Genomic DNA, 26406 nt, shown 5'->3' on the forward strand with positions numbered 1-26406 from the left:
AAGTCCAAACCAGAATTCTTTCCTCAATGCAGTGTGATGAGCATTACCACATTCTCATTGGGCAGACCACCATTGCAAGCATCGAATCCCCAATTCCCTTGTCACCTTAGCCAGTATCAGGTTGCCGGGTAGACACAGGAAACCAAGTTATTTCAAATTTCACATCATGAGGGTTTTTTTCTTAGTATAAGCATGATTCGAATATTGCTTGGAATGTACATAGGTGAAAATATCATCCGTTGTTTACCTGGAGCTCGTGTTTAACTGGGTCTCCTGTAGTTCATTTGCTACATGTGAGGATGCCACATCAGCTATCCATCCAGTCGATCAGAGAGGGGTGCAAGTTGTATTTTCTTTGGAAAGTGACACTGGTCTTGCAGGGATTCCACAACTACCGTTGGGGATGCACAGCGCAACGCTCTAGCACAGAGTCTGATGCCATGTGGCATTGCAGCCAGCACCCAGGAACCCCTCAGCCTCACCCTGCCCTTCATCTCTCTTCCCAAGAGCTTTCTCTGTTTGCACAAGAAACAATGGCAAAATGGGACTCAGATGCCATTAGCTCACAGGTGGAGCAGGGAACTTCCCCAGCAGGAAACAGTGGCCCATTGATCTTGACTCTGACCAACTGGATAGAAATTTGTCTGCCCTCCTTGGGACGGGAGAGAGCACCTAAGGGGGAGGCAGACAGAGGAAGCTGAAGAGTGGGGAGAGAGTGTGGTTGAGTATTGGTCTTTGATGCCATCTCCAGTTCTGATTGAAGGAACCCGATCAAGACTCTTCTGGAAGCCGGAACTGAGAATCTGTACCCTTGGAAGCGCTGGGGCAAGCCAAGGTGGGACACACATCAGTGAGGGTAAAGCCAGGTGGCAAAGGTGAGCAGGAAAGCCGGGGTGTCGAGAGGAGAACAGAGGGCACCCGCTCCTCTGGGCTCCTCCATCTTCAGACCTCAGCTCCGGCTGCACTGTGAGCTGCACTTCCTCTCCCGAGAACTTGGAGCGAATTCACCTTGCGTGCAAAAGCTCGCCCGGGGAACTTTCTGTTCGTTACACCCATCCTGGTACTTACTGGACCAAGACAGACAACCAAAGAAAGAAGCAAGGTCCCAGTGTAGTTGAATTCATTGGAATTTTATTTAATTTAAAAGTAAAAACAGAAACAAACAAAAAAGAATGAAACGAAGCAAAAAATCAGTTACCAATGAAAATACAAACACTTTGGGTGGTTATCCAGTTTTTGTCTTTGTTTTTTCCCCTATAGGCTGTTCTGGGCTCAAACCAATCAAATGAGTGAAAACCAATTTTGACTGGAACCATAAAGCATGTTGCACCAATTAAATTACACCAATATATTATTATAATACCTTTGAAATGCCTTTCAGACCAATAAATAAAAAAGACAAATTCAAATAAAAAAGTCAACTTTTTATTACCAAAAAAATAGAAATTAAATAAAAGTCACAACATGGATTTAAAAAAAAATGTGCAGTCAAGTTTCTCTCTCTCTCTCTTTTTTTTTTTCTTCTAGGAATGATACCATGCCAGTAAATCCCTACAGAACATTTCCAGTTTGGCAACAAGCAGTCAGCTGATCATTCACATTTGTACTCAAGACAGCAGGCTTGGGCAAAATTCGCCTGAACTGAACCCTGCCAAGTGCTCCCCTGTCCACCACACAGCAGCACCGCCAACAGGGCTGGGAGTTCAGACTGTATGTAGCATTTGCATTTCGCCTGGGGTCTTGGAGCACTTCCTGAAAACTGATCGTGCCTTGAAATTTACCTGTAAAAAGAAGTTTAAGTCTACCCCTTTGGCAGATGTGTAAACTGAGACGCTGAGAAGCCCACGGAGGCAAGGAAAAGACAGACAGGGGGAGTGCCGACAACAACCCTCCAAGACGGTCTCTCCCTGGTGATTCCACGGAAGTGAACAGAGTGTAGCTTCTTTGGCTGGGGATTGGCTGGTAGGGACGTGAGGGCTACGTAGGAAGCAGGGGGCTGTTTTCCGGGGCTCTTTCCTCTTTGCCAAGTGGTCCTGGAAAGGCCAGTCAACAGCACATCCAGACTCCGAGGATGTCAGCAGACTAACGGCAGGAGGGGGCAGGGCTGGAAAGGCCGGCAGCTAAGCCACCTGTCTGGGAGAAAACCTTAAACCCTCATACGCCACCTGCCACCTGCCACCTGCCAGCTGACCAGGCAGGACACGGCTCAGAGTCTGCCTCTGAGTGGCAGAGGTTCTTGGCCCCATCCACTGCCTAACTGATGAAAGAGAACACACTGGAGTTTCGGGGAGGAAGGAGGAAGCAGGATTTCCCCTTGTAAGTGTCCTTTTTACTTAGAGGGATGGAAAATACCAAGCAGACTCAATCACTTGGCAAAAGGAAGAAACACAGCAACCAACAGGCAGGAGTGAGACCTGAGTCTCATGAAGAGCTACCTGCCGGGCCAGCTGCTGCACATGAGGGGCAGGCAGTGTGGCAGGGGAGGTGAGGGGTAGGGCGCTTGGAGGTCACAGGCTACCCTCCGGGCACTCACACCCCCCAAACATGATTGTTGGCTACAGATTTTTTTTGTTCTTTTCTCACCTCCACTGGGATTCAGGAAGGCAGTGGAATCGAGTGGAAGGAAGGCGAGCAGCTCCCCACAATACACCATTCAAACTGGCGAAGTGCACAGCACCACCACCAGAGCTGGGGCAAGAGGAGAAACGGCAGGTTCTCCTCAAGGCAAGGGTAACCCCACCCTAACAGACGCTCTGAGTGCTGTAAGTGACTTTCCCCCATCTTCCTGTGCACTACTCTTGGTTGTGTTTCCCAAAGATAGCCCCAGACAGGTCCCAAGTGGCTACCGGTGGTCGGCCATCTTGATTCAAGGATTTCAATTTGCCTTGGCCAACAGCCTCTGAAGCAGTTCCCCAAAGACCATCAGCTCCAAACCAGTCTTCCTGAGATGTCCCACGGTAGGAGAGGCATCTTTCTACCTGGAATCTGGATGTTCAGGAATTATATACCTAGTTTTGAGAAATTATTTTTTAAGGTAAGAGTTCTGTCCTACTTATTTTCTGCTTCTTCTAAAACCATTTGGATGATATCTATGGGAACACTTCCCCTCTCTTACGTGCTTCCTCCCAACCATTCTTTTCACACCATATTCATTCAAATGAATGGAACCTTCTTTTTCCCCAAAGCCCAGGAGTTCATGTCAAAGTTCAAAGTCATGACATACAACACTGGGATTTGGGGGGAAAAGCACCTTCTGCCCATCTTTCCTCATCCAAACATCCCACCTACATGCTAACTCGCTAAAAGCAAACTCATCTATCTCTGAAAGGGTCTACACTCAAGTGGACGGGGAAACCCGTGACTACTGCTGACCAAGGCCAGTGGCTGAGCCAGGAAGTCCACTGGAGTCTAGGGACAGTGTCACATCCAATTCACAGGTGGGAGCCCAAAAGGCAGCATTCCAGTTAACAAGAAAGCAGGGTGACAAGTGGCCCCTTGCTGGTGCATAGCAACTCCCACGCATCTCTATCATGAGAGGGCTGGCCTCTGACACCACCATCTTTTTCTCTTTCCACGTTCCGGAGTGTCTACTACAGAGCAAGGCAGGAGGAAAAGATGGTGGACAGCAAGAAGCTGAAAAATCACCGTGGGCTTTCTGCCATTAGCAGACTTCAGAGCATTCTCTCTCTGACCAGGGCCCTGTCTTCCATTCAAGGTACAATAGCAAATTAACAAAGGTCACACCAGTGATGTGGAAAACTTAATACAGACCCCACAACATGCCTGGAGCTAGTGCCCAGGACTTGGGCAAGTTGAGGATGACGCCTACATGACCCACGTGCTACTGCCTCCCTTCCCATTCCCACGGCAGCCATTACTAGTTAATGACAGCACTTCCCCAACAGGCCTGGACTACGCAAACCAGCACACCCGACAGACACTACCAATGGATCGATTCAAGCTACTTGCCAACCCCAGGCAGCCAGACCAAGCTTGCTAGCGTAAGGAGAAAAGGAGCAAGCTCTGTGGCCACACCCTAAGCAGGTGGCCCCCATCTTTCTGGTCCCTACTCCGGAAGTGTGTGGATGACTTCTAGGGAAAGGACCTCCCACTCCTCCATATGCGCCCCCCATTACATGCTGGCCAATGCCACTGCCTTCCCTAGACAGCCGGTCCTCCAGGAGGCGCCGCACAGCAAATGCCAACAGGGACCCAAATCCCAACCGGAAATTGGCAGAGTTGGCAGACGGCGGCTTCTGCCTTTTAGGTGCTGGCTCAAGGCTGCAAACGAGGCCGAGCGAGACGGCCCCGGTGCTTTCTCGGTCTTGCAGAGAGGCAGCCGCGCTCCCCCCACCTCCCCGCCCCCCGCGTCCTGGAGGCCTAGTTGAGCTTGCCACAGATCTCCAGCGCCTTTTTGTACACCTGAGTCACATCGTCCATGTCCGTGAGGAGGGAGAAGCTGCTGTCCGCCAGCCGGTTCCGGTAGCGCTTCAGGTACTGGGGGCGCGGCCGGTTGTGGAGCCCCTCGAAGTCGGGGATCTGGAGGAAGTTCTCGGCGGAGACACAGCTGCGGATGCGCTGGCGGGCCGGCCGGTTCTCCTGCAGCTCTGGCAAGTCCAAGGAGTCGCTGGACAGGACGCTGTCGTCGCTGATGACGCTGGAAGGGCGGCTGTAGCTCCGGGACAGGCCCTCGGCAGGCACCCCGGGCTCGGCCAAGGATTCCAGTGTGGGCGTCTCGGGGCTCCCGAGGGCCAGGTCCACGGTGCCCGGTGAGTACTTGCTGCTGTGTTTCAAGATGCCCTTCCGCCGGCAGGAGAGGCTATGCGAGGGGCCCCGGGCTGGGTCCGGGGGGCTGGGGGAGGACGTGAGACCACCGCCCAGCACATCGCTCCTGTCCAGCAGCTCCGAGGACTCGCTGCGCTCCGGCGATGAGTAGTAACCCGATTCCCTCTGCTGTGTCTTTTTCAGGATGCCTTTCTTGGGCATCGTGGCCGACTGCTTGGGGCTGAGTGCGCCCGGCACGTCTGCCTCCGGGGAGGCCGGGAGCGGCACTGCGGTCCGGCACAAGTCCTGCTCCATCTTGAACGCCGTGGGCAAGGCGGGCGCCACGACGCCCTCGATGAAGCCCGTGCTGTGCGAGCGGTGCTCACTGTTGCTTCGCTTCTTCAGGATCCCCTTGGGCCTCTTGGAACTCAGCTTGGATGGGCTTTCGGGCACCGCGTCCTGGCCGGACTGGGCGAAGTCGTTCTCTTTCTTGGACTTCTTCAGCGACCGCTGCCGCTCCAGCGTGACTTCCGAGGCCCCGGGCTTGGCCAGGCTCTTCATTTTGGCTTCGGCCTCGGCCTGCAGCCCGGTGGAGCGGTGGTGCCAGTCGATGATGCGCGCCAGCAGCGGGGACTCCGAGTCGTGCAGGGCGTCGCAGTCGCACACGCTGCTCTTGTAGCCCCAGTTCACCCACCAGTGGTTGGCGATGTCCTCGATGGTGGCCCGGCGATCGGGGTTCACCATCAGCATCCACCGGATGAGTCCTCGAGCATCTAGAAGAAAGGGGACAAGAGAATCCACCGGTGCACGTGAGCTCGCGGCTTGGTGGCAGGGGTGACCTTCCGGGAGTGGCTACCCAGACACACTCGCTCTAGCAAGCCAAAGCCTAACCAAGACTCAGAACCCTGGCACATTCTTCCACTTGAGCAGAGAAATTTCTGGAACCGCTGAGCTCCCCAGAGAGACCCAGCCAGGTCATCAGAAAGGACATGGACCTGACCTTGAGCAGGGCCCTGCCCTTCTTTGGGTGGACAGCATTTTACCAAAAGGGAAAATAGGTGTGGCTCACCTTGGCTTGCTTTTTACCCCCAGAGGCCGGTTTGCACACCCTGGCAGTGCTTAGGGTCACGAGAAAACCATGTCAGCAGTGACACAGGACAGAGTGGGGCTCAGAGGCACTCAGCTGGCACACCGGGGCAGTTCCAACAACTGTCCCCAAAGCTGGCCTCGCCCACAGGTACTGAGACCCACACCCAGTGAGCTCACCTCGTTTCCCTGTGTGATATAAGCCACAGCCCTACCAAGTTGATCTGTATCTGCTACCCACTCACAGCCTCTCCAAAAAAAAATGCCACTTGCAATTTTCTGCTGCCAGAGAATTAGGGAAAAGCCCCAGATGCAGTGGAGGCCATGGCAACCACACAGCTGATGAACTGACTTTTAAGATCAAACTGTTTGGGGGCCAGCATTGTGGTGTAGCCAGTTAAGCCATGGCCTGCAACTCTGGCATCCCATAGGAGTGCTGGTTCAAGTCCCAGCGGCTCCAGTTCTGATCCAGCTCCCTGTGGGTGGGCCTCGGAAAGTAGCAGATGATGACCTAAGTGCTTGGGTCCCTGCCACCCAAGTTGGGGACCTGGATGGAGTTCTAGGCTTCTAGCCTGGCCCAGCCTCGGCTATTGTGGTCATCTGGTGAGTGAACCAGCAGATGGAAGATCCCTCTCTCTCCCTCTCTCTCACTCTCTGTGTGTATGTGTAAGTCTGCCTTTCAAATAAATAAATAAATCTCTTTTTTAAAAAAATCAAACTGTGTTTCCACAGTTGAAGTCCTGTCCTGGAAAGTGTCACCTTCCCTCGTCATTAGGTCATTGGTAGAGGCCTGGGCGTGGAGTCTGGGGTAACCTGCATCCCTGAAAAGCAACAGGATGAACCCTCATTCACCCCCTACCATGTGCCAGGAACTGTGTTGCCACAAGTTAGCTGGTAAAGCAAACAACACCAGCACAGAGGTCCCCCTGAACTCTCTCAACAAGGGCAGCTTATTTCATTGGAAAACATGGAGAGAGAGATGTGCTTATCGGTATATGGATGTACACACCGTCGACCCCCAGTGTACGCGAATTCTACCTTCACAAACGTGCCTGCTTGCTGACACCTATGGATGAGCCCAGCATTGACACTGGCAGCTCTGGCAGTCACGCTGATGCTGGCACAGGTCCCCCGACCCCGCCAGTGTCGGCCGCTGAGGTCAAGCAAAGCCCTGGGCCCTCTTGTTTGGAAACACACGTCCTCCTCTCAAATCTGTGCCTCGTTTTTTGCAGTTCTGTGCTTTCTGTTTGTTAGTGACGGCTCTGTGTAAAACAGTCCCCGAGCCTAGTGCTGCAATGCCAGGGCTGTGCCTGACACAGGAAACGGGGTGCTGGTTAAGCTTCGTTCAGGCCCGAGCTGCCGTGCTGCCGGCCGCAGAGTTGGATATTAATGAAGCTACGCTATACGTTAACAGAGGTGCCTTGCACAGAAATGTACGTAAGCTAAGGCTTTCGCAGTTCTGCTGGGAAAGCAGCAGAGGATGGCCCAAGAGCTGGAGCCCCTGCACCCACAGAGGAGACCTGGATGGAGTCTGGGCTTCCTGGCTTAGGTCTGGTTCAGTCCCTGCTGCTGTGGCCATTTAGGGAGTAAACCAATTAATAGAAGATAGATAGATATCTCTCTCTCTCCTTTCTGTCATTCTGGTTTTCAAATAAATAAATAAATTTTTAAGAAACACGGTTCCGTGCTCAGTAATTCAGTGTTTGCAACAACTGGATAGACCACAGCTAGAGTACCTAGTGAGAATCCACTGTGTGTGTGCACACAGATGCACACAGGCAGCACGCGTGTACATGAAGTGCGGCCACCGACACACTCTCTCTGTGCACTGGCATCAGAGGCGGGACAGCATCCGCCTTCCAGGGACAGACGTGGAGAAGGCCCGGCTGCTGCTCCTTCCTCATCAGAGGCCTGAGCGGCCATGGAAGAAGCCCAGGCTCCACCCTGCAAAGAGAGGCCACGGGAGGCCCCTCAAAGAGATAGCCCCTGTGGCAGGGCACTGAGGTCCAGCCCAGGGTTGTTCCACAGCGACAGTGGACGAAGCCGTGAGCCGTCCTTGGGCGGAATGTGAACACGACAGAGCAGTCGCCACCCTCCCAGCACTCACAGTCAAACAAGAGGTGCTTTTAGGTCTCCACTGGCTGGAAGGGGCTTTGCAGCACACCTTTTCCAAAATGCTAATTTATAGGGGAGAAACTGAACCCGAAGAGGTCAACTGACTTGGCCAAGTTCACACAGCAAGCAGACAGGACGCCTCGCCTGCCTTCTGGAACATTTGCTCTGCCCATTTCACTAGGGAAGGTTTAGGTAAACAGCCTAACCAGCCAGATGTGCCAAGGCTGACTTTTCTAGAAAGAGGAAGGGGGGAAAGCAAGAGACTCCTTCCAAACACATTAAAACAAAAACCGGAAGTGTATAAGCGAGGGCAGGTAACCCGACCACGCCCCTAGACCCCTAACCCACCCCTTGCCAGGTACGCACCTGAGGGCTGCGTGGGCTCCCGGTACTCGCCGCTGCTGATCTGCCGGATGAGGTTCTTGTGATCGAAACCATCGAAGGGCATGGTTCCATACACGAGTGTGTAGAGCAAAACGCCCAGTGCCCAGCTGTCCACCTGCAGCAGAGAGGCAGGACATACAGGGACGGGAGGCATGACATACAGAGATTTCCAGGATGACTTCCAAGGCCTTCCTCCACAGCCCGTGTGCAGCCGCCTCCCACGCCCCCAGGAACTGAATTTAGCACCCAGCAGACAGATTGCCATCCCAGCCTGACAAACGGAGAGCAGTGCAGCTGGGGCCTGCTGGGGCCTGGCCTTTCCATTTTGAACAGACGCCAGCAGCCCCAATTTAAGACCCTTCTCCAACAGATGGTCCTTTTGGACGCTTTGTGCAGCAGGGAGAGCTGGGATCCTTTTCAGCCCCATTTGACAGATGACAACACTGAGGCACAAGGAAACCGACTGTCTCTGAGATGGCAGGTGGACTGGGAGGCAGAGCTCTTTGCCCCTAATCTCGTACTCCCTTCCTGTACCTCCTTCACATGGAGCAGGGCTTGCAAACCCAAATCCTGTAAGAGCCAGGCGGACAACAAACAGGAAAGCAAGCCAGTCTGGGGTACAACCGGGAGTGCTGGGGATGGGAACAGGCTGCAGAGTGCAGGCCACCGCTCCTTGGCTGATGGCTGCCATGTAGGAATGCAGGCCCAGCAGAGCCAGGGAGTTCAGTTTTGGAAAAGAAGTCAGAAACCAGACTTTCCTGTGAAATTTCCCAATTACCAAATGATGGTTCCTTTTTTTATTTTTTTTTAATGAAGACTCACATGGCCAAATAAAGGATGTTCACTGGCCACGTCTAGGCAGCCAGCTTGTAACCTTGGAAACAGATCATCAAAGATCAAAGCAGCATTCACTATCCATGACAAATGTGCAGCCTGGAGCTTCTACAGTTGGCCAAACCGAATGTGATGCTCCTCCCTAGCGTTCTTGCCTTTCAAAGACTTTTGCTTTCCGGTAATTGGTAGAGTCTCCTGCCCCCAAACACTTGCAAACAGATAAATATTTGGAAGAAAACATTTCAGCACATTAAGCAGCTGCTATTTAAAGGATACTGAGTGGATGAATCAATCTCTCTCTCTCAAGAAAACCTTTTTATTTTTTCCAAGAGAGTAATCACTCACAGCTCACCCATTTTCAAAATAACAGTTTCATATACACATATCCTGCAGTGGCCCTGAAAGCTTCAGGAATGCAGAGAAAAACATTTCTTAGGAATTACAAGATGCAATTAAGATAATCCCTTGGTAAAATACACACGTTGTCAAAAATACATATGAAAAAGGTATTCACTGCAGAATGAGAGTTTTCGGTTTCCCTCTTTGTCTCATTTCTCTCTCTCTCTTTTTAATATAACAAGGGAAAACTGAGTGTCCAAAGTTCGGAGACATTATTAAATAAATTATAGCATATTCATACAATGAAACACAATGTGATTATTAAATATCATGTTTTTACCAGTAACGAATTTGGAAAATGTCACAAACATATGGACATGAGTTGTAGTAATTTGACCTCAATTATTTTTTGAGATCTCAATTGTTTCTGAATATAGCGCTCTACTTTGAAAATAGCCTAAAAGAAAAGTCACAAATAAGTGAAGTGCCTGTCTCCTCACAGACGGTTATTGTGTTGGCAACTCTGCTTCCTCCTTTCAGCCTTTCTGGATTTTTCCAAATTTTTTCCCAGGTGTTCATACTCTGGCTATTACTCATAAGAGGGAAATTTCTCTGTGCTTGCTCTCTGGGATTTTAATTGGTAAGAATTTCCCTGGTCCACCTCTGGCCGTCCCTACGTCTTCTCCCCACCACGCCATGCTCTCCCTCTACAGGCACCAGCAAGCTGCTCACCTCTGGTCCTCGGTAAGGCCTCCCATTGACAATTTCAGGGGATGCGTAGAGCGGGCTCCCACAGAACGTTTGCAAGAACTTGTCCTTCTGGTATAGGTTGGAAAGCCCAAAGTCTGCAATCTACAGAGAGAAGCAAGATGCAAAGAGATGTGTTAGCACCCCAGACCGTACGTGCACCGGCTCAATTCACAGCACACCGAGTGCATGAGGGGCACCTGGGTGGGCCTACTGGCTGCATCGCCACTCACTCTCTAGTTCTGAGTCTTTGCAGAAGATTGCTCAACACAACTGGGCCACTGCTTCCCAGCCACAGTCCCTAGCACCCAGCCAAAGCTCTACCACATCTACAGTGTGCACTTTCAACTACTTACTGAAAAGCACTCTACAGGGAAGGCACGGTGGCCCAGTGGGTTAAGCTGCCACTTGCGATTCCCACATCCCAGACGGGAGTGCCTAGGATCAAGTCATCCCTCCACATCCAAGTCAGCTCCCTGCGAATGCACCTGGGAAGGCAGCAGAAGACGGCCCACGTACTTGGCTCCCTGCCACCCATGTGGGAGACCTGGATGGAGCTCCTGGCTCCTGGCTGTGTCCTGGCAGAGTCCCAGCTGTTGCAGGCATTGGGAGAATGAGTCGGCTGATGGAAGATATCTATCTATCTACCTCTCCCTTTCTCTCTGTCACTCTTTCAAATAAATAAATAAGACTTTTTAAAAGTTACTCTTGAAGTAGACTCTGCTCTAGCTTCAATTTAGACACACTAAGAAATTAACAATAATTCAAAATTAAATATAACATACAGTAATAAAATTGCCAGCACCACCGCTCTTGCTCTTTGGTGCCTTTATTGAGAAAAGCGAAGGTCACTTGAACACAAGCACTGTGACCTTGTGACAGTGGATCTGATATCTGAGACAGCTTCTAAGTGACTGACAGGTGGGTAGTGCATACTGTGTGGACACTATGCACGAGGCAGGGAGCCGCGGCCTGGACAGGGTGGAGCTGCCTGACCTGAGACGTCAAAAGTGACTCAGAATGGCACATGATTTAAAACTTAGAAGTTGTTTATTTCTGAACATTTTCATTTACGATGTTTGGACCACAGCTGATCATGGGCACCTGAGCCACAGAAAGCAAAAATGGGGATAAGTGAGAAGCACTTTATAAAGATTTATTTCCAAACCTGTCCCCTGTGGGACACACCGCCTCCATGGTGAAGACTGATCACACGAGGGCACAGCCTGGCCCGCACACTGGCACCACCACCTTTCCACCCACACTCTCACCAGAACTGTAACTGTGCTGCCTCGTCACCGGAAATCAAACGAACGCCAAACCCTGAGTTTTGAGCATCATATTTCAGCCCAGACTCTGCCCCCAGCCACCTGCGTGTCCTCAAGCAGGTCGTTTAGCAACTCTGTTTACTCCCCAGAAAATGGAAACCTGCTTTCTACTCTGCTCTAATTTACTGGATTATCATGAGCATCAAAAGTGGGGGAGGGTAATGAAGTCCAATGAGACCGGGAAAGCAGAAGTGCTTTGTCACCTTCAGGATTCAAGCCAATGTTGCAGCTAACCTTTGTGGACTGCGCATGTCCTGGAATCACTCTCCTCTTTGGCTTCTTAAAGTGTTTTCATTATCTCCCTCTGCGGCACCACTTCTACACATATATGAACATGTACACAAACGAAGGGTCTCCAAAAGTCCTTGCAATGCTCCATTTTTCTTTTCTTTTTTTTTTTTCATGAACCTCTCCAAGTGTCATAGTACATACATGTGCCTTCTCTACAGGATGCTGAGGGGACTGACAGGTACCACATCTTCCCCACAGGCTTGTTACCAACCACTGCTTAACATCTGTCCCTACCCAAGGAAACACCTGTCACTAAAGCAGACATTATATTGTGAAAGCACCATAGAGGGGCTGGCGCCGTGGCTCACTTGGTTAATCCTCCGCCTGTGGCGTCAGCATCCCATATGAGCGCCGGGTTCTAGTCCCGGTTGCTCCTCTTCCAGTCCAGCTCTCTGCTGTGGCCTGGGAGGGCAGTGGAGGATGGCCCAAGTGCTTGGGCCCCTGCACCCACATGGGAGACCAGGAGGAAGCACCTGGCTCCTGGCTTCGGATCAGCACAGCCCGCCGGCCGTAGCGGCCATTTAGGGGGATGAACCAATGGAAGGAAGACCTTTCTCTCTGTCTCTCTCTCTCACTGTCTAACTCTGCCTGTCAAATAAAAAAAGGCACCAGAGAGTTAACAGACAATGCAGAACATCAATCACAAACTTGGATGCCACTTCTTGAACAACCCCTAGCTGTCAGGCATGGTTCCAAGCACTTACGTATATTCCCTGAGAGTCCTACCCAAAACTGTACCCACACAACACACAAGCACATTTCATGCCACTGAGCTGTACACCTTATAATGGTGAACTTAATGTTATGGATGTTTTGCTACAACTATTTTTTTTTTTTTTGACAGGCAGAGTGGACAGTGAGAGAGAGAGACAGAGAGAAAGGTCTTCCTTTGCCGTTGGTTCACCCTCCAATGGCCGCCGGCCGGCACGCTGCAGCTGGCGCACCGCACTGATCCGAAGGTAGGAGCCAGGTGTTTATCCTGGTCTCCCACGGGGTGCAGGGCCCAAGCACTTGCGCCATCCTCCACTGCCCTCCCGGGCCACAGCAGACAGCTGGCCTGGAAGAGGGGCAACCAGGACAGAATCCGGAGCCCCGACCGGGACTAGAACCCAGTGTGCTGGTGCCGCAAGGCGGAGGATTAGCCTGTTGAGCCACGGCACTTGCTACAACTATTTTTAAAACCCCATGGAACAGATGAGGAAGCTGAGGTTTAGGGAGTTGAGGGTATTCATATACGGAGACAAAACTGGTAAAAAGCAACACAAGGGGGCTGGGGCTGTGGGGCAGCAGGTACAGTGCCACCTGCCGATGCCAGCATCCCATATGGGCATCAGTTCCTGACCCGGCTGCTCCACTTCCCAGCCGGCTCCCTGCTAACGGCCTGGGAAAAGCAGCAGATGATGGCCCATGTGTTTGGGCCTCTGCCACCCACATGGGAGACTCAGATGCGGCTCCTGGCTTTGGCCTGGCCCAGCCCCAGTCATTGCAGACATCTAGGGAGTGAACCAGCAGAAGGAAGATTTCAATCTCTCTCTCAACTCTGACATTCAAGTAAAGTTTAAAAATAAATCTTTTTGTTTGTTTTTGAAAGAAAAGAAGCAGTATAAGCCCTCCATCTTGCAAGCTTCAAACCACTGGGCCACACTGCCCCTGGGGAATCTGCCTACTTCCCGCCAGTCTAGGCCAGCCTTGCACATGTGGGTTTCTGCTACTCCCCAAGCTGACTTCAACGTGAGGCTTATAAATCGTCTGGGCGAGTCCCGTGCCCAGGCAGCTGCCTGGATGAACCCCACGGGGGCCCTGTTTTGAACGCAGCCCCTAACATGAGTTGTCCCTGAATGAACGCAGCGTCACTGACAGCAGCTGGCATACAACGGCCCTCCACGAAGGCATTCTCGGGGCTCCGGCGGCACCTCATTCCCTGAATTCCATGTTCTTATCAAGGCCCTCGACTCGCTAGCAGGAAGTGCTGGAAGCTTTATGAAGTGTGTCGTATCAATCAGAAGAGGAACGGGCCGGCTGCAGGCCTGCGACAGACGAAGCCCAGGCTGGGCTTTCCTCCTGCTGGCCGCCAGCACAGAGCTGACACAGGCAGGAACACTTCCCGCCCTGCGGCCTCTGCAACATCTGGGCCACCAGATGAGCTGCCAGCCCCCCCCCCCACCCCGTGTGTGCGCGGCACCTGCTGCGCACGCACACACTCACGCCCGGCTGTCCTGGCACGCTCTGTGGCTGTGCCAGAGCACTGTGTTTATGCCACGGCCACTCCCATCCTCAGAGACTGATGCTTATCAGGCCCTCCCAGGAAAGCTGTCATTGCCACGGACATAAGACGAATAGAAATTGAGATCAGCCAGTGTTCTTGGCACCTCAACAGAAAAGCAGTATTAATCAACACACACACACACACACACACACAGATTCTCAAACTTTGAGCCACTTAAACAGCGCTAAGATGTGACGCCAGGGAGCTCAAATTAACCCCTCATAAGAAACAGCCATGAGTTATGAAACTCTGCGGAAGCCTTGACTTATCCATCTGTAAAATGGGGGGTAGAAAGACTCTCTACCCCCACAGTGTCCTGGCGAAGATTCAATGATTCCAAGCATGTAGAAAGCTGACCACAGTGACGGCACAAATGCCTGCTTCCCACCTTTAACTCCACACGGCTAATTCACTCCGTGATACTTAAAACCGAGCCTCTTCCAACACCTGCTGACTCTCAACACAGAAGGATTCGATGGAGAAGTTGTAGACGTAGAACGGTGATGGCATGAATGAACTGCGTCACCAGGGGGGAACTCACTGCCTGCTCGATCCCTCCCCCTTACTTTGGGTGAAGTCAAGGAGGAGGTCAGCGCTGACCACAGAGAGGAGGGTGCTGAGCGCCCCAGCCCGCAGCAGCCGTCAGCAGCCATCCAGAGCCTCACCGCGCTATCCGGTTTCCAGCAACGCTGCCTTTCCACTCGCGGTCATTACCTAGGGCTTCTTTTGTACATCAATATCGCTTTTGAATAAAATTATGAAGTAACATAGCAGAGAGGATTCTAGGGAAAGGCTAAAGCCACGAACAGAGGGAAGGAGAAGGTGAAATTTGGGAAATACTGAGTTTAAGCATCATAAAACAAAACAGTCGCATCTCCCAGGGCTGCTGTGACCTAAGGGCACTGTCGGGGATGCGGGTCCCGCCCCCGGTTCTGAAAGCAGAGCCGCAGAGGAGCCGCAGCCCAGAGACGCGCAGGGCTTCGCAAGCTGTGTGATTTCTCCATCACAGACATCAACCGGCCCCGAGGCGACTCCGCAGCAAGGAGGCAGCAGGCTCTGCAGCCCGTGCCCGTGCCGCGGGAGGCGCTGGACAAGGGACCTGGTTGGCACTTCTGCTCTTGCTGGATTACTTCCCTGCCCCATGCTGGCTCAGAACCACCCCACCCCATCCCGGCACTGCGCTGTCCAGTTCAGCCTTGACTGAAACGGAAAGCAGGGAGTCGAGGCTCGAGGCCCTCGTGGGTGGAGTTTCGCTGATCTCGAGGGTTCCTAGCGGTGCGCTTGCTGGATGAGAGTCAGAGGTGGAAAAGTGCATGAGGAGGTCGCACGCCGCATGGACCCGGCTCCCTACCGCAGGGACGTGGCTGCAGGGACCGGGGGGATGGGCCGCCATCATTAATCAGGTGCAAAGCTTCAGCTCGGGGAGATGGAACGTTCTGGAGCTGTGCAGTGGTGACGGCTGCACCACAATGTGAACGTACTCCGTGCCCCAGAGTGTAGACCTACGCATGGTGAGCTTACGTCTGGAATATTTTAGCACCAGAAAACAGAGAGTTAACACTTCAGAACACTAGGAATAATGAGCTCACCTGATGTAAACGGAATGGCCAGCTTGCTAATAGGAACCCCTAGCAAAGGCTGCGAATAATTAATATTAATTAATAGTTAATGATGGCTGATGGTAATAATCCGACAGTCCCTGGCAGTGTCTCAGAGGAATGTGGAGCACCTGCAGCCAAGACAGCCCAGGGCTAACCTTGACCTTGTGGCTACCAGATGGTCGGTGGGACTTGGCACCTCATTCGATCTCCCCATCTGCAAAATGGGACTCAAAGAACCCACCTGGTAAGGTGGGGAGAGGACTGGCAAATAGTCCTGGAAAGCCCCTGGAACAGTGTTGGGTCTGGCTGGCTCCGGTCAGTTACAGCCATCGTGCTAACACTGATGGATTGCTTAACTTGACAGCTGCCTACAAGGCAAAGCAAACTTAGAACCAAAAGCGCTAAACGCTGGGGCTAGAGTTGTGACAGAGCCGCCTATAACATCAGCATCCCACACAGGGGTTGGTTCACGTCCCAGGTGCTGCACTTCCGATCCAGCTCCCCGCTAATGGTCTGGGGAAACCAGTGGAAGATGATCCACGTGCTTGGGCCCCTGCCACCCCTGTGGAAGACCTGGAAGAAGCTTCTGCCTGGCCCAGCCCTGGCTGCGGCAGCTATTTGGGGAAAGAACCAGCAGATGGAAGATCCGCTCTCTCTGCCTCTCACTCTCTGTCACTCTGACATTCAAAATAGATACATACACATTTAAAAAAAAAGAAACCACTAAACACTGCCTAACAAGGAGGTAAGGGCTATGATTATCACTCACTTGTGATACAGGTACATCCAGCAGGTGCACTGAATGTCAAGTACAGGACTTGGGGCTTCTGCGCTCCAGTTCCCATCCCAGCCTCAGCTCTACCAGCATCCATCTAGCCCAAGGCATCGTGTTCTCCCTCCCCCACCTCCCTCCTCGAGTCTGGTGCACGGACCCCTGGCAGGACCATACCGGGAATGGTCTCAGAGACAGGGACGCTCAGGCCCTGCCCCAGGCCTCTAGAGAATGGGAATCTGCATTTTAACAAGTTGGGGGGTGGGTGCACGTGCCCATTAGCCATTCCCATCCCGTGTTTCTTCGTCTATAAGAAGGGGTTGGTGGTGATAACGTAAGCCACCCGGAGAGGCTAGTCTGAAGCCAAATGAAGCAATCAACCTGAGAAGCGCTGACGCCAGGCCTTGCACACAGTAGGGCTGCAATCAACGCGAGGTCTTCTTTCCTTCACCCAAGCTTCGGGAAAGAGACTCGCAAAAGCACCGCCCACGCGGTGCTGTGGCCATCGAAGTGAGATTTAACAGCAGCAGCAGTGGCAGCACTGCTCCGTGAGGGCTCCAGACACGGAGGCAGTCAGTGCTCACGACCACCCTCGGGGGAGGGTCCCCTCATCTTTCCCATTTTGTAGATGGGGAAACCGAGGCCAGGGTGGTCAAGTGGCTTGGCTGAGGGGCGGGTGAGGAGCTGCCCCGGACTGGAAAGCTCTCCACAAAGCCGGTGGGCGAGGCAAGGGGCTTTCTGCACAGCACTTCCCAAGGACAGCAACTGTGTGGGGCGGCAGCTCCACCCGGGACAGCAAGCAGCCCGAGGAGCAGAACCACGGGGCCAGCATTCATCAGAGATCTCAGCTCCCCGCCGCCCCAGCCCCGAGAGAGAGAGAGCGAGAGAGCGAGAGCGAGAGAGCCCACTGACAGCAGGATGGGCTCCTCTCAGGGGAAGCTGTGAGCAGCCGGCACCAGCTCCTGGCGCTCGCGGCTCGGGCAGCCTGGCCTCCAATCATCAGCATTTGGAGAGTCTCCCGGGGACAGCTGTTCTGAAGCCGTTTGCCAACGAGGTGACCCTGACTACAGCAGGAACCGGAACAGGGCCCTCGTGTCACAGGCTCTTGGATGGAGGGCAAATTCGGGCAGATCTGTGAAGGAGTAATTAGACTCCTCCCCGCCAAGAGAAATAAGGCCCATGGAGGGTCTGAATCCCAGCAGACTCACTAACGTTCCTGTTCTTTTCCAGGTCCTTGCCCGGTCCCTGTGCTGGCTGTTCCTTCCCCACCTTGAAAGGTCACTGTCACATTCCTTTCTGCCGAACTCCTACTCGCCCTTCAAAACCCAGTTCAATCACCACTTCCTCCATGAGGGCTCATGGGTCCATCCCCCACTTCCTAGTCAGCCACTCCATGACACATGACACAGGCCACTTGACCCAGCCAAGGGACCGAGAATCGAGGAAGCCATCCTAGAAGAGGAGGCTTTCAGGCAGAGCCCCAAGGGAGGCCCAGAAGAGAGGAGTGGGGAGAGCCCTGCACAGAGGGGATGGCACGTGCCTCGGTCAGGAATCCCAAGAACACCTGGCTGAGAAGAGGGATTCAAGGCCAATCCAAGCGGTTCCCCGACCAGCCTGCTCCATCTGCCACCTGGCCATCCCCTGAGGAGCCGCAAGGGACAACACTGTTACTGCATTTAAGTGTTCATTACTTGCGTCCCCAACTGGAATTCTGAGTCCACCGGAGGAGCAGGTGCCTAACTTCGTCACTTTCCTCTTACTACCGCTGGCTGAACAACGGCTGGATTCCTAGTCCCGAGATCCACGACTAAATCCCCAGCACCCAGCACAGGGCCAGGCAGGAACTTGGCAACTATCTGTCATCGAATAGTTATTCCTTTGGTAAGTACGGTAAGAGCTGAGAGAGTGCAGGCACACACGGTGGTAACGCGGGGATTCCATAAAGCGTGTGGGGGAATAGAATTAAAAGTCTACTTTGGTGCCAAAAAAAAGTTTGCCCTCCATGCATAGTTTTTACATAGTGTACATTTTCCTAAGTTGCGAAGACCCTCATACGCATGGATACACACACAAAGGGTTAACGGAACAAATAAATGAATTGGTTGACGTGTGAATTAATGAATGCAAGGTTCTCACATGCTTAGGATCAAACCCCAGAGGCCCCTTGAGCCCAAGCTGCCTGGCCTGCTTGTTAAGCCCCAGAGGGTTCGATCTTGTCTTGGCCCTGGCCATTCAAAGCTTCTCTCCTTATCTGCAGCAGTGGCATTTCCATTGTCATCAGGGAGCAGGGACAGCAGGCCATCTCCCTCTGTCCCTGTGCTCTGAGCAGTGGCAACCGGATTCCCAGCCCTCTTGGAGGAGGTCGGCTGACCCTGGAGACTGGCCCTCTTCTCGGGGCACGACATTCGGACAGGAGCCTTCTATGGGAATCATCCACATTCCATTCTCCCAGAGAGTGGGCTGTGAATCTGGCCCGTTTTTATTAATTGCAAATTAATGCTGTGCTGGGTGCTATTTTAGTAGGCCAGTTTCCGCAGCATTTGGAATGCAACCCAAAGCAGCACATCGCTCTCATTCTTGCTGCCGACCGACTGTGTGAATATTTTTAGAAGCCACACCCTCTCGCAGGGGCCAAATAATTTCCAAAATGCCAGATGTGTTCTTTGCCAATCCACATCAGGCAGGGAAAGGGAGAGGAATAGGCTACATGGCTTACACCAAAACAGCAGTGACACGTGACACATTTAAACCAGTAGCATTTTTATAGGCTTCCTCGGCTGAAGTCCTCTGCCCTGGACAGCATGGAAGACAGACTTGGATTCAGCGAGGCACCAGAGGGGGCGCCAAGAAAAGACGGTACCAGCTGCATCCGTGGTCCCCAGGGTCTCGGCACCGATGGCTTGGGCACTCTGGAGTTTAGAGGCCAGCTTGCGGCCATGTGTCTGGCTGGCTTTGTCAGCAAGTGCCCTTGCTAAATATGTTTCTCCAAAATGCTGAGTCAGGGAGAGCTGAGCACACATAGCCGGAAGGCAAATCCACGCCAGCTGAGACACATTGTTTAAGACCTTGCAAGTGGGTGTGAGATGACACTCAGACATGTGAGTTCTGATCCTGCCAGTCACTCCTTCCCTCCAAAATCAAGCATCTCTGTAGACACCTACTGTGTGCCAAGCACCATTTGCTCCACACAAGGGAAACAGTGACACTAACACCGGGGCTGCCCCAGGATCGGGGGCAGGTCACCTAAGACTTTCATAATCAGGAAAAAGTGGGGTTGGAAAATGACCCTTTAGGTTCTTTCAAGCTCTAGGTTCTCAGATCTTAGTAGGAGTCTGTGAACAACGAGAGAAAGAATTTAAGAGTTTCCTAAAGATGCATTTTATTTATTTGAAAGAGTGGGAGACAGAGAGAGAGAGAGAGAGAGACTGATTTTCCACCAGTAATTCACTTTCTAAATGGCTACAATAGCCAGGGCTAGACCAGGCTGCAGCCTGAAGCCAGGAGCCTGGAATTCCATCTGGGTCTCCCATGTGGGTGGCAGGGGCCCAAATTTGGAGCCATCTTCTGTTGTTTTTCCAGGCATATTAGCAGGGAGCCAATGAGAAGCGGAGCAGCCAGGACTCCAACCAGCACTCCAACGTGGGATGCTGGCATTGCCGGCGGAGGCCTAACCCACTGGGCCCCAACATCGGCCCCCATTCAAGAGTCTTCATGAGACTCGGTTTCTGTTTGGTGTGTGTGTGTGCCACCCTGGGAAATGCCAGGGACAGAAATTCTTAAGGAAAAGACAAGGAGAAAGATACAACCGAGGCTTTCATTTTAGAATGTTCTAAAGAATTGTTACTTCCCTACCCGATGCACAGGAATCCTACCTAGAAGGACTTGGCCCAGGGAGCTGCCGGGCACAGCACTGTGATCCTGTTGCTTATGCAAACGAGCCATTCTTCTAGGCTCCTGCCTCATTGTTCCCCTGCACAATTGCTTTCAGAATTGCAACCATTCTTCCCTTGGTGGGGAATTCTATGACTTGCTAGGAAGCTATGTGCCTTATCACTTCTGGGACTACATCATGGGACCCAGAGGTCACACTAGACCGCAGAATCCAATCCCCAGGCAAGAGGCTCACATTCCAGGCCTTGTAAAGACGTCCTCTCCTTCTGAGGGCTCCAGGGGCAGGTGGCAGGAAGAATCCAGAGAGAAAATCACCAACGTCAATGACACAAACCCTTAGAAGGCCAGGACCTGCACCTTCAGAGCAGCTGACTTCAGGTTCAATGCCCTCTCCCACTCAGGCAAGGTTCCTGGTTGCTGTGACCACAGAATTGTCTAAAAGCTTCACATTTATTACTGATATCCCAGGGCTGGGCATTGAGCTCTGTACACAGTAACTGCTTGGCTAACACTCATTGAAACATTAAATAAATAAAAAGAACAATACACAATTGCCCCAGAGACAGGAACTGGCGTCCCTACTTCACAGACAAGGAAACCAAGGGTTGGATGGGAATCCTTTGCCACCAACCCTGCAGCTGGTACGCAGCAGAGTTGCGATTCACACCCAGGCTATCCCGTTTCAAACCTACTGCTCTTAACTTTCCCTTATCTGCACACGGCGCTTAGCAGTTTATAAAGCTAAGCACAGACAGCATTTCATTTAGTCCTCAAAGCCAGTCTGTGGGTGTTGGACAGCGCAGGCATCACGGTGAACTGGTTTTCCCAATGCCAAGCAGATACCGAATCACATGGCCCGGAATTTTCTACCCCCAGCCAGCGCTCCTGCTCCTGTGACCCAGCCACTCTACCAGAGATGGAGAGAGACCCTGAGATTTCACTTCCTGTTCCAGGGAGAGCTGCTTCGACCAGCTACTTCCTCTTTACCCTATAGACTACACAGAAACATATTTGCAGCTGAGGTCAATCAGTCTGCACGAACAAGAGGTCACCAGCACACAGCTTCCAGGGTCCCCTCCAAGGACGACTGTGACCACAGCTTGCTGCCACACCCTGCAGACAGAACCCAAATGGCTGCCCCCCGCCATGCAAGGGAACAGTCTCACCATGCACCCCTCAATGGATAGCAGCAAGAACCAGGAAAAGAAGAAGACGCAAGACTGTTCCCATGCTTTCTCCGGGGGCCGGGAACAAGCCACTAACGTCACGAACGGCCAATTGGAGGGCTCCTGCTGGCACTGGGAGTGCTAAGGCCATTTCATAATGAAACCCACGCAGGGAGCTCCGTTTATTTTGAAACCGAATTTGCTTATTTTGCAGACGTGATCAAAAGGACATTCGAAATGCTCCCCAGGAGGCACTTGAACCCTGTTGGCCAGGAGAGAGTTCTCCAGTGCCGGCAGCAGCCAGCAATAATACTCTCCCTTAAAGGAAACAACAGGGCTTGCTGCTCCCCAGCAGTGCGCACCATCCGCACTGTCCCACGGCTGGCTCCAGGGGCAGGAGGAAAGCGGCCAGCGGATGGGTTTCAGATCAAAAATACTTGGGAGGTCCTGCCACAAAATGACGTACAGCGACTTGAACTTGGGCTCGCAGGTCAGAGAGATAGGGGTTCAGTTCCCAACTCCACTACCCACCATTGTGTGAGCCTCGGCAAGTTACTTTTCTTTGCCTCAGTTTCCCTACCTGGGAAATGATGTGAAGACAGTAGGGTGAGGGTGAAGACTGAATTTAGCAATAGCAGGCAAGTGTGATGCGAAATACACAGAAAGTGCATTGGATGCTGGAAGTATCTTTGTGGCGGTGGTTTAGACCATAAGCTGTCTGCAGGCATAGACTACTGCCCAGACATCTCAGCAGGATGAACAACGGCTGGTATGCAGCAGGACGTTCATAAATGCTTGCTGGATTTAATCATCTGAATTGAACCCAGAGCCCGAGCTGGGGGACTCCCCGCACCCGCACAGCCCCCATTTGGCTGCGATGCCCAGGCCCTGCGCCGTCCGTCAGCGAGGCCAGAGCTTTACCTTAATGTTGCAGTTGTCATCCAGCAGTATGTTTTCCAGCTTCAAGTCCCGGTGGACCACCCCGTTCTGAAACGAGAAGACAAAGAGGGAGATGGATGGGAGCGGCTGCAGTGAGGGCACAGGAGACAAAGAGGAAGGTGCAGCGGCTTACGGAAGGAAGGGGTGGGCACGCCAGCCCGGTGGTCTGCAGGCCCATGCTTCAGGGCTGCAGCTCGGGCTCGCTAGCTCGCTGCCACGCGTCCCTCCCTTCCCGCGGTGGCCAGCGACCAGCCGACCAGCCGGGACAGGAGAGCATTAGTCACTTGCTGTGTGGTTAAGGGAAAAATGACTGGAATCCATTCTCCCCCAGAGCCTGTGAAACAGCAGGGGGATACTGTGTCGGAATGCGGTTCCACTGTGTGAAAGCAATCTAACCTCCGCAGCAGCGACAAACAGTGTCTGTCTAGGACGGGATTCCCAGGGCACATGTGCATCTCCCAGCCGATGCACAGTGCGGGGATCCCGGGCCCCGCCTGTCTGTCTGCCTGTCTGCCCGCCCCCATCTCCCAAGTTGGCAAGTGGCTTGGTGCGATCTTATTCTGACCCAGGTAACTGACACTGATCCGGATCTGCGGTGTTTCGGAAGGGGCCCGGAGGCAGGACTCTGAAAGTCCCTCTCTCTGGCTCAGGAGGACCCCATACTGGGTCGAAGGTGACTTGTGGGAGTAGACCAATGAGACAATGGCCACTGGCCCCACCAGAGCAGGTGGCTGCCACACTGTGTGACCTCTGCATTCGGCCTGGAGGCTCGACTTCAGTGACAAGTGGGCAGCTGAAATGTGCAAAGGAGTCCCTACCCGCACAGGCTGTCAGTCTGCACGGCAGTAACAACTGGCCCTCTCCATTCACGGTTAAGACCCAATTATCTTCCAGGGTCAGGCGGGCATGAGAAGGGCGGCAGGACTGAAAGACGTGGCCGTTTGGGGCTGAGCAGACGAACAGAAGGAGTGGGCTTGGGACATTATTCGGCACAAAGGACATCTGCAGTCAAAGCTCTTCTTTGGAACAAACCCACCGGCTAGCAATTCTGGGTCTTTCATTCAAGATTCCTTTAGCTCCAAATCTACGTGTTTACAACTGGTCCTTTCTTGTTTATTTTCCTTTCTGACAGTTCCTAATACCTCCCAAAGCACTGAGTGGAAAGACAGAAATGAAAACATGTCTTTCTGCCATGCTTTTTCTAATCCAGGCCTCCAGGGAGCTGTTTTGAATTCAGAAATGCACAAAATCAAGTCTCCTGGAGGGAAGACAGGGGATACAAGTACCCGACTTTGTTTAATTCTGTCTTGGAGCAGTGTGGTTCATACTGTTGCATTTGTGTTTGTTTCTTAAGATTTACTTATTTTAAGGGCAGAGCAACAGACAGAGGAAGTCACTCCCCAAATGGCCTCAAAGAGCAACAGCTACACCGGGCCAAAGCCAGGAGCTAGGAGCTCCAGCCGGGTCTCCCACATGGGTGGCCGGGGCCAAAGCACTGGGGTCATCCTCCTCTGCTGCCCTCCCAGGCGCATGAGCAGGCAGGTGTCCAGGAAGCGGAGCAGCAGGAGCAGGACTGGAACCTGCACTCCGCTATGGGATACCGGTGTCGCAAGCAGCAGCTTAACCTGCTGTGCCACAGCGCCAGCCCCAGATGCCCGGTTTTATAACACGATGGACTAGGGCTCTTCAAGGTCCATTCAAGCAGATTGCAAGTGTTCACACCCTTCAGAGAATGAAAATACAGTCTGCGGGGCTTCATGGTAGCATCTGGTGATTAAATACAAAATATTGTGCTACCTGCACCGTGAATGCCTTTTGTGAGAGCAGAGAGCAGTCAGAGAATGCTCACAGAGGTGCAGGGCTCTGGGTTGGAAGAACCATCTTCTGATGACCCGCTGCGTCACTCGGAATTGAACAGAACAGTTAACAAGCCAGAAGGCCTCACAGCACAATGATCTGTCCTGAAGACGACTCTGTCTTGGATGGCGTGTTGGATTCAAGTCCTATCGCCTTCCAAGGGAGCGACTGGGACAGGTAAGGTGTGGCAGTTCTGGGCACAAGTCGGAATGCAATGGAAATCCTGGCTGAAATGATGAGCACCACAACACCGGCTGCGACGTGGCTGGGAATGGCCTGTTTCCTGGTCTTCCGCAGAGACCAAGGGCAGCTACGCTGTGGCTGTTCAAAGCACGTCCCATTAGGTGTGATGCAATGAAAGGCTTGTGTACTAAGGAAGGAGCAGTACCCTGAGCACAGAAATCAGCACTAGACCTTCCAGCCAGTAATTCCACTTGGACAACCTCCTTATCTGAAAGCTAAAATGAGAAACAGCCTAAACGTGCAACAATCAACAATAACAGAGAATTTTTAATAGCACAGGAAACCATCTGGATTGAAGTATCAAAAGGAAAAAAAGCAAGACACAAACTATATAAAACTAAATGCAGTGAGGTACCCTAACTGCACCCTCATGGGAAAACTATCCAAATAAAACCTGGGGGGAGGGGCAGTGCTGTGGCATAGCAGGTAAAGCCGCCACCTGCAGTGCTGGCATCCCATATGGGCACCGGTGGGAGTTCTGGATACCCCACTTCCTTTTTTTTTTTTTTTCTGACAGGCAGAGTTGTCAGAGAGAGAGACAGAGAGAAAGGTATTCCTTTTTTCCGTTGGTTCACCCCTCAATGGCCACTGCGGCCAGCACGCTGCAGCCAGCGCACCACGCTGATCCAAAGCCAGGAGCCAGGTGCTTCTCCTGGTCTCCCATGCAGGTACAGGGCCCAAGGACTTGGGCCATCCTCCACTGCCCTCCCGGGCCACAGCAGAGAGCTGGCCTGGAAGAGGAGCAACCGGGACAGAATCCGGCGCCCCGACCGGGACTAGAACCTGGTGTGCCAGCGCCGCAGGTGGATGATTAGCCTAGTGAGCCGCGGCGCCAGCCAGTACTCCACTTCCAACTCAGCTCTCTGCTATGGCCTGGGAAAGCAGTAGAAGATGGCCCAAGTCCTTGGGCCCTGCACCTGTGTGGAAGACCCGGAGGAAGCTCCTGGCTCCTGGCTTCGGATTGGTGCAGCTCCGGCCATTGTGCCCCTTTGAGGAGTGAACCAGCGGATGGAAGACCTCTCTCTCTGTGCCTCTCTTTCTCTCTCTGTGCGTAACTCTGCCTTTCAAATAAATAAATCCTTTTAAAAAAAAAAAAAAGTTTAAAAACACAACAAATAAAACCCGGGGTCCTGTTGATAGTGATTATGCAGACCGGTATCCCAGGACTGACAGATGCGCCACAGGTGTATACGATGTTGATACAAGCGGCACTGAGTGAAGCGCACACACATGGCAACTCACTGCCTTTGAAACTTTTCTGTAAATCTAAAACCACTCAAACTGAAAAGTTTAAATTAAAAAATAAACGTAGCCAGCGCCACGGCTCACTAGGCTAATCCTCCACCTTGCGGTGCCGGCACACGGGGTTCTAGTCCCAGTCGGGGCGCCGGATTCTGTCCCGGTTGCCCCTCTTCCAGGCCAGCTCTCTGCTGTGGCCCAGGGAGTGCAGTGGAGGATGGCCCAACTGCTTGGGCCCTGCACCCCATGGGAGACCAGGAGAAGCACCTGGCTCCTGCCATCGGATCAGCACGGTGTGCCGGCCACAGTGCGCCGGCCGCAGTGGCCATTGGAGGGTGAACCAACGGCAATGGAAGACCTTTCTTTCTGTCTCTCTCACTGTCCACTCTGCCTGTCAAATAAATAAATAAATAAATAAACGCGAGGAGGAGGAAGAAGACTAGAAGGAAACAAACAAGAACGTCACCAGCGGCCGAGCCTGGCTTCTGGAATTGTGAGTGGCGGTGGCTTCCCTCCCACAGTTTCTCAGTGCTCCGTGTATCCC

At 52.7% G+C, this 26406-nt stretch overlaps 1 protein-coding gene across 4 annotated transcripts in view; it reads right to left on the reverse strand.

The window, feature by feature from the left end:
- Positions 1 to 1109: 1109 nt before the first annotated feature.
- NUAK1 (NUAK family kinase 1) overlaps positions 1110 to 26406 on the reverse strand; it is a 73433-nt gene continuing 48136 nt past the window's right edge. For all 4 annotated transcript variants that reach the window (XM_017342131.4, XM_089307579.1, XM_089307578.1 and 1 more), the window contains 4 exons: positions 22506 to 22571; positions 10255 to 10374; positions 8332 to 8464; positions 1110 to 5537 (listed from right to left, as the gene is read on the reverse strand). In XM_017342131.4, the coding sequence (XP_017197620.4) occupies positions 4381 to 5537; positions 8332 to 8464; positions 10255 to 10374; positions 22506 to 22571 (1476 nt within the window). In that variant the 3' untranslated portion in view covers positions 1110 to 4380. The remainder of the gene's footprint in view (positions 5538 to 8331; positions 8465 to 10254; positions 10375 to 22505; positions 22572 to 26406) is intronic.

The sequence above is a fragment of the Oryctolagus cuniculus genome, chromosome 11, assembly GCF_051225735.1.
Source record: "Oryctolagus cuniculus isolate XC-2025 breed Fujian yellow rabbit chromosome 11, ASM5122573v1, whole genome shotgun sequence".
Taxonomy (NCBI): domain Eukaryota; kingdom Metazoa; phylum Chordata; class Mammalia; order Lagomorpha; family Leporidae; genus Oryctolagus; species Oryctolagus cuniculus.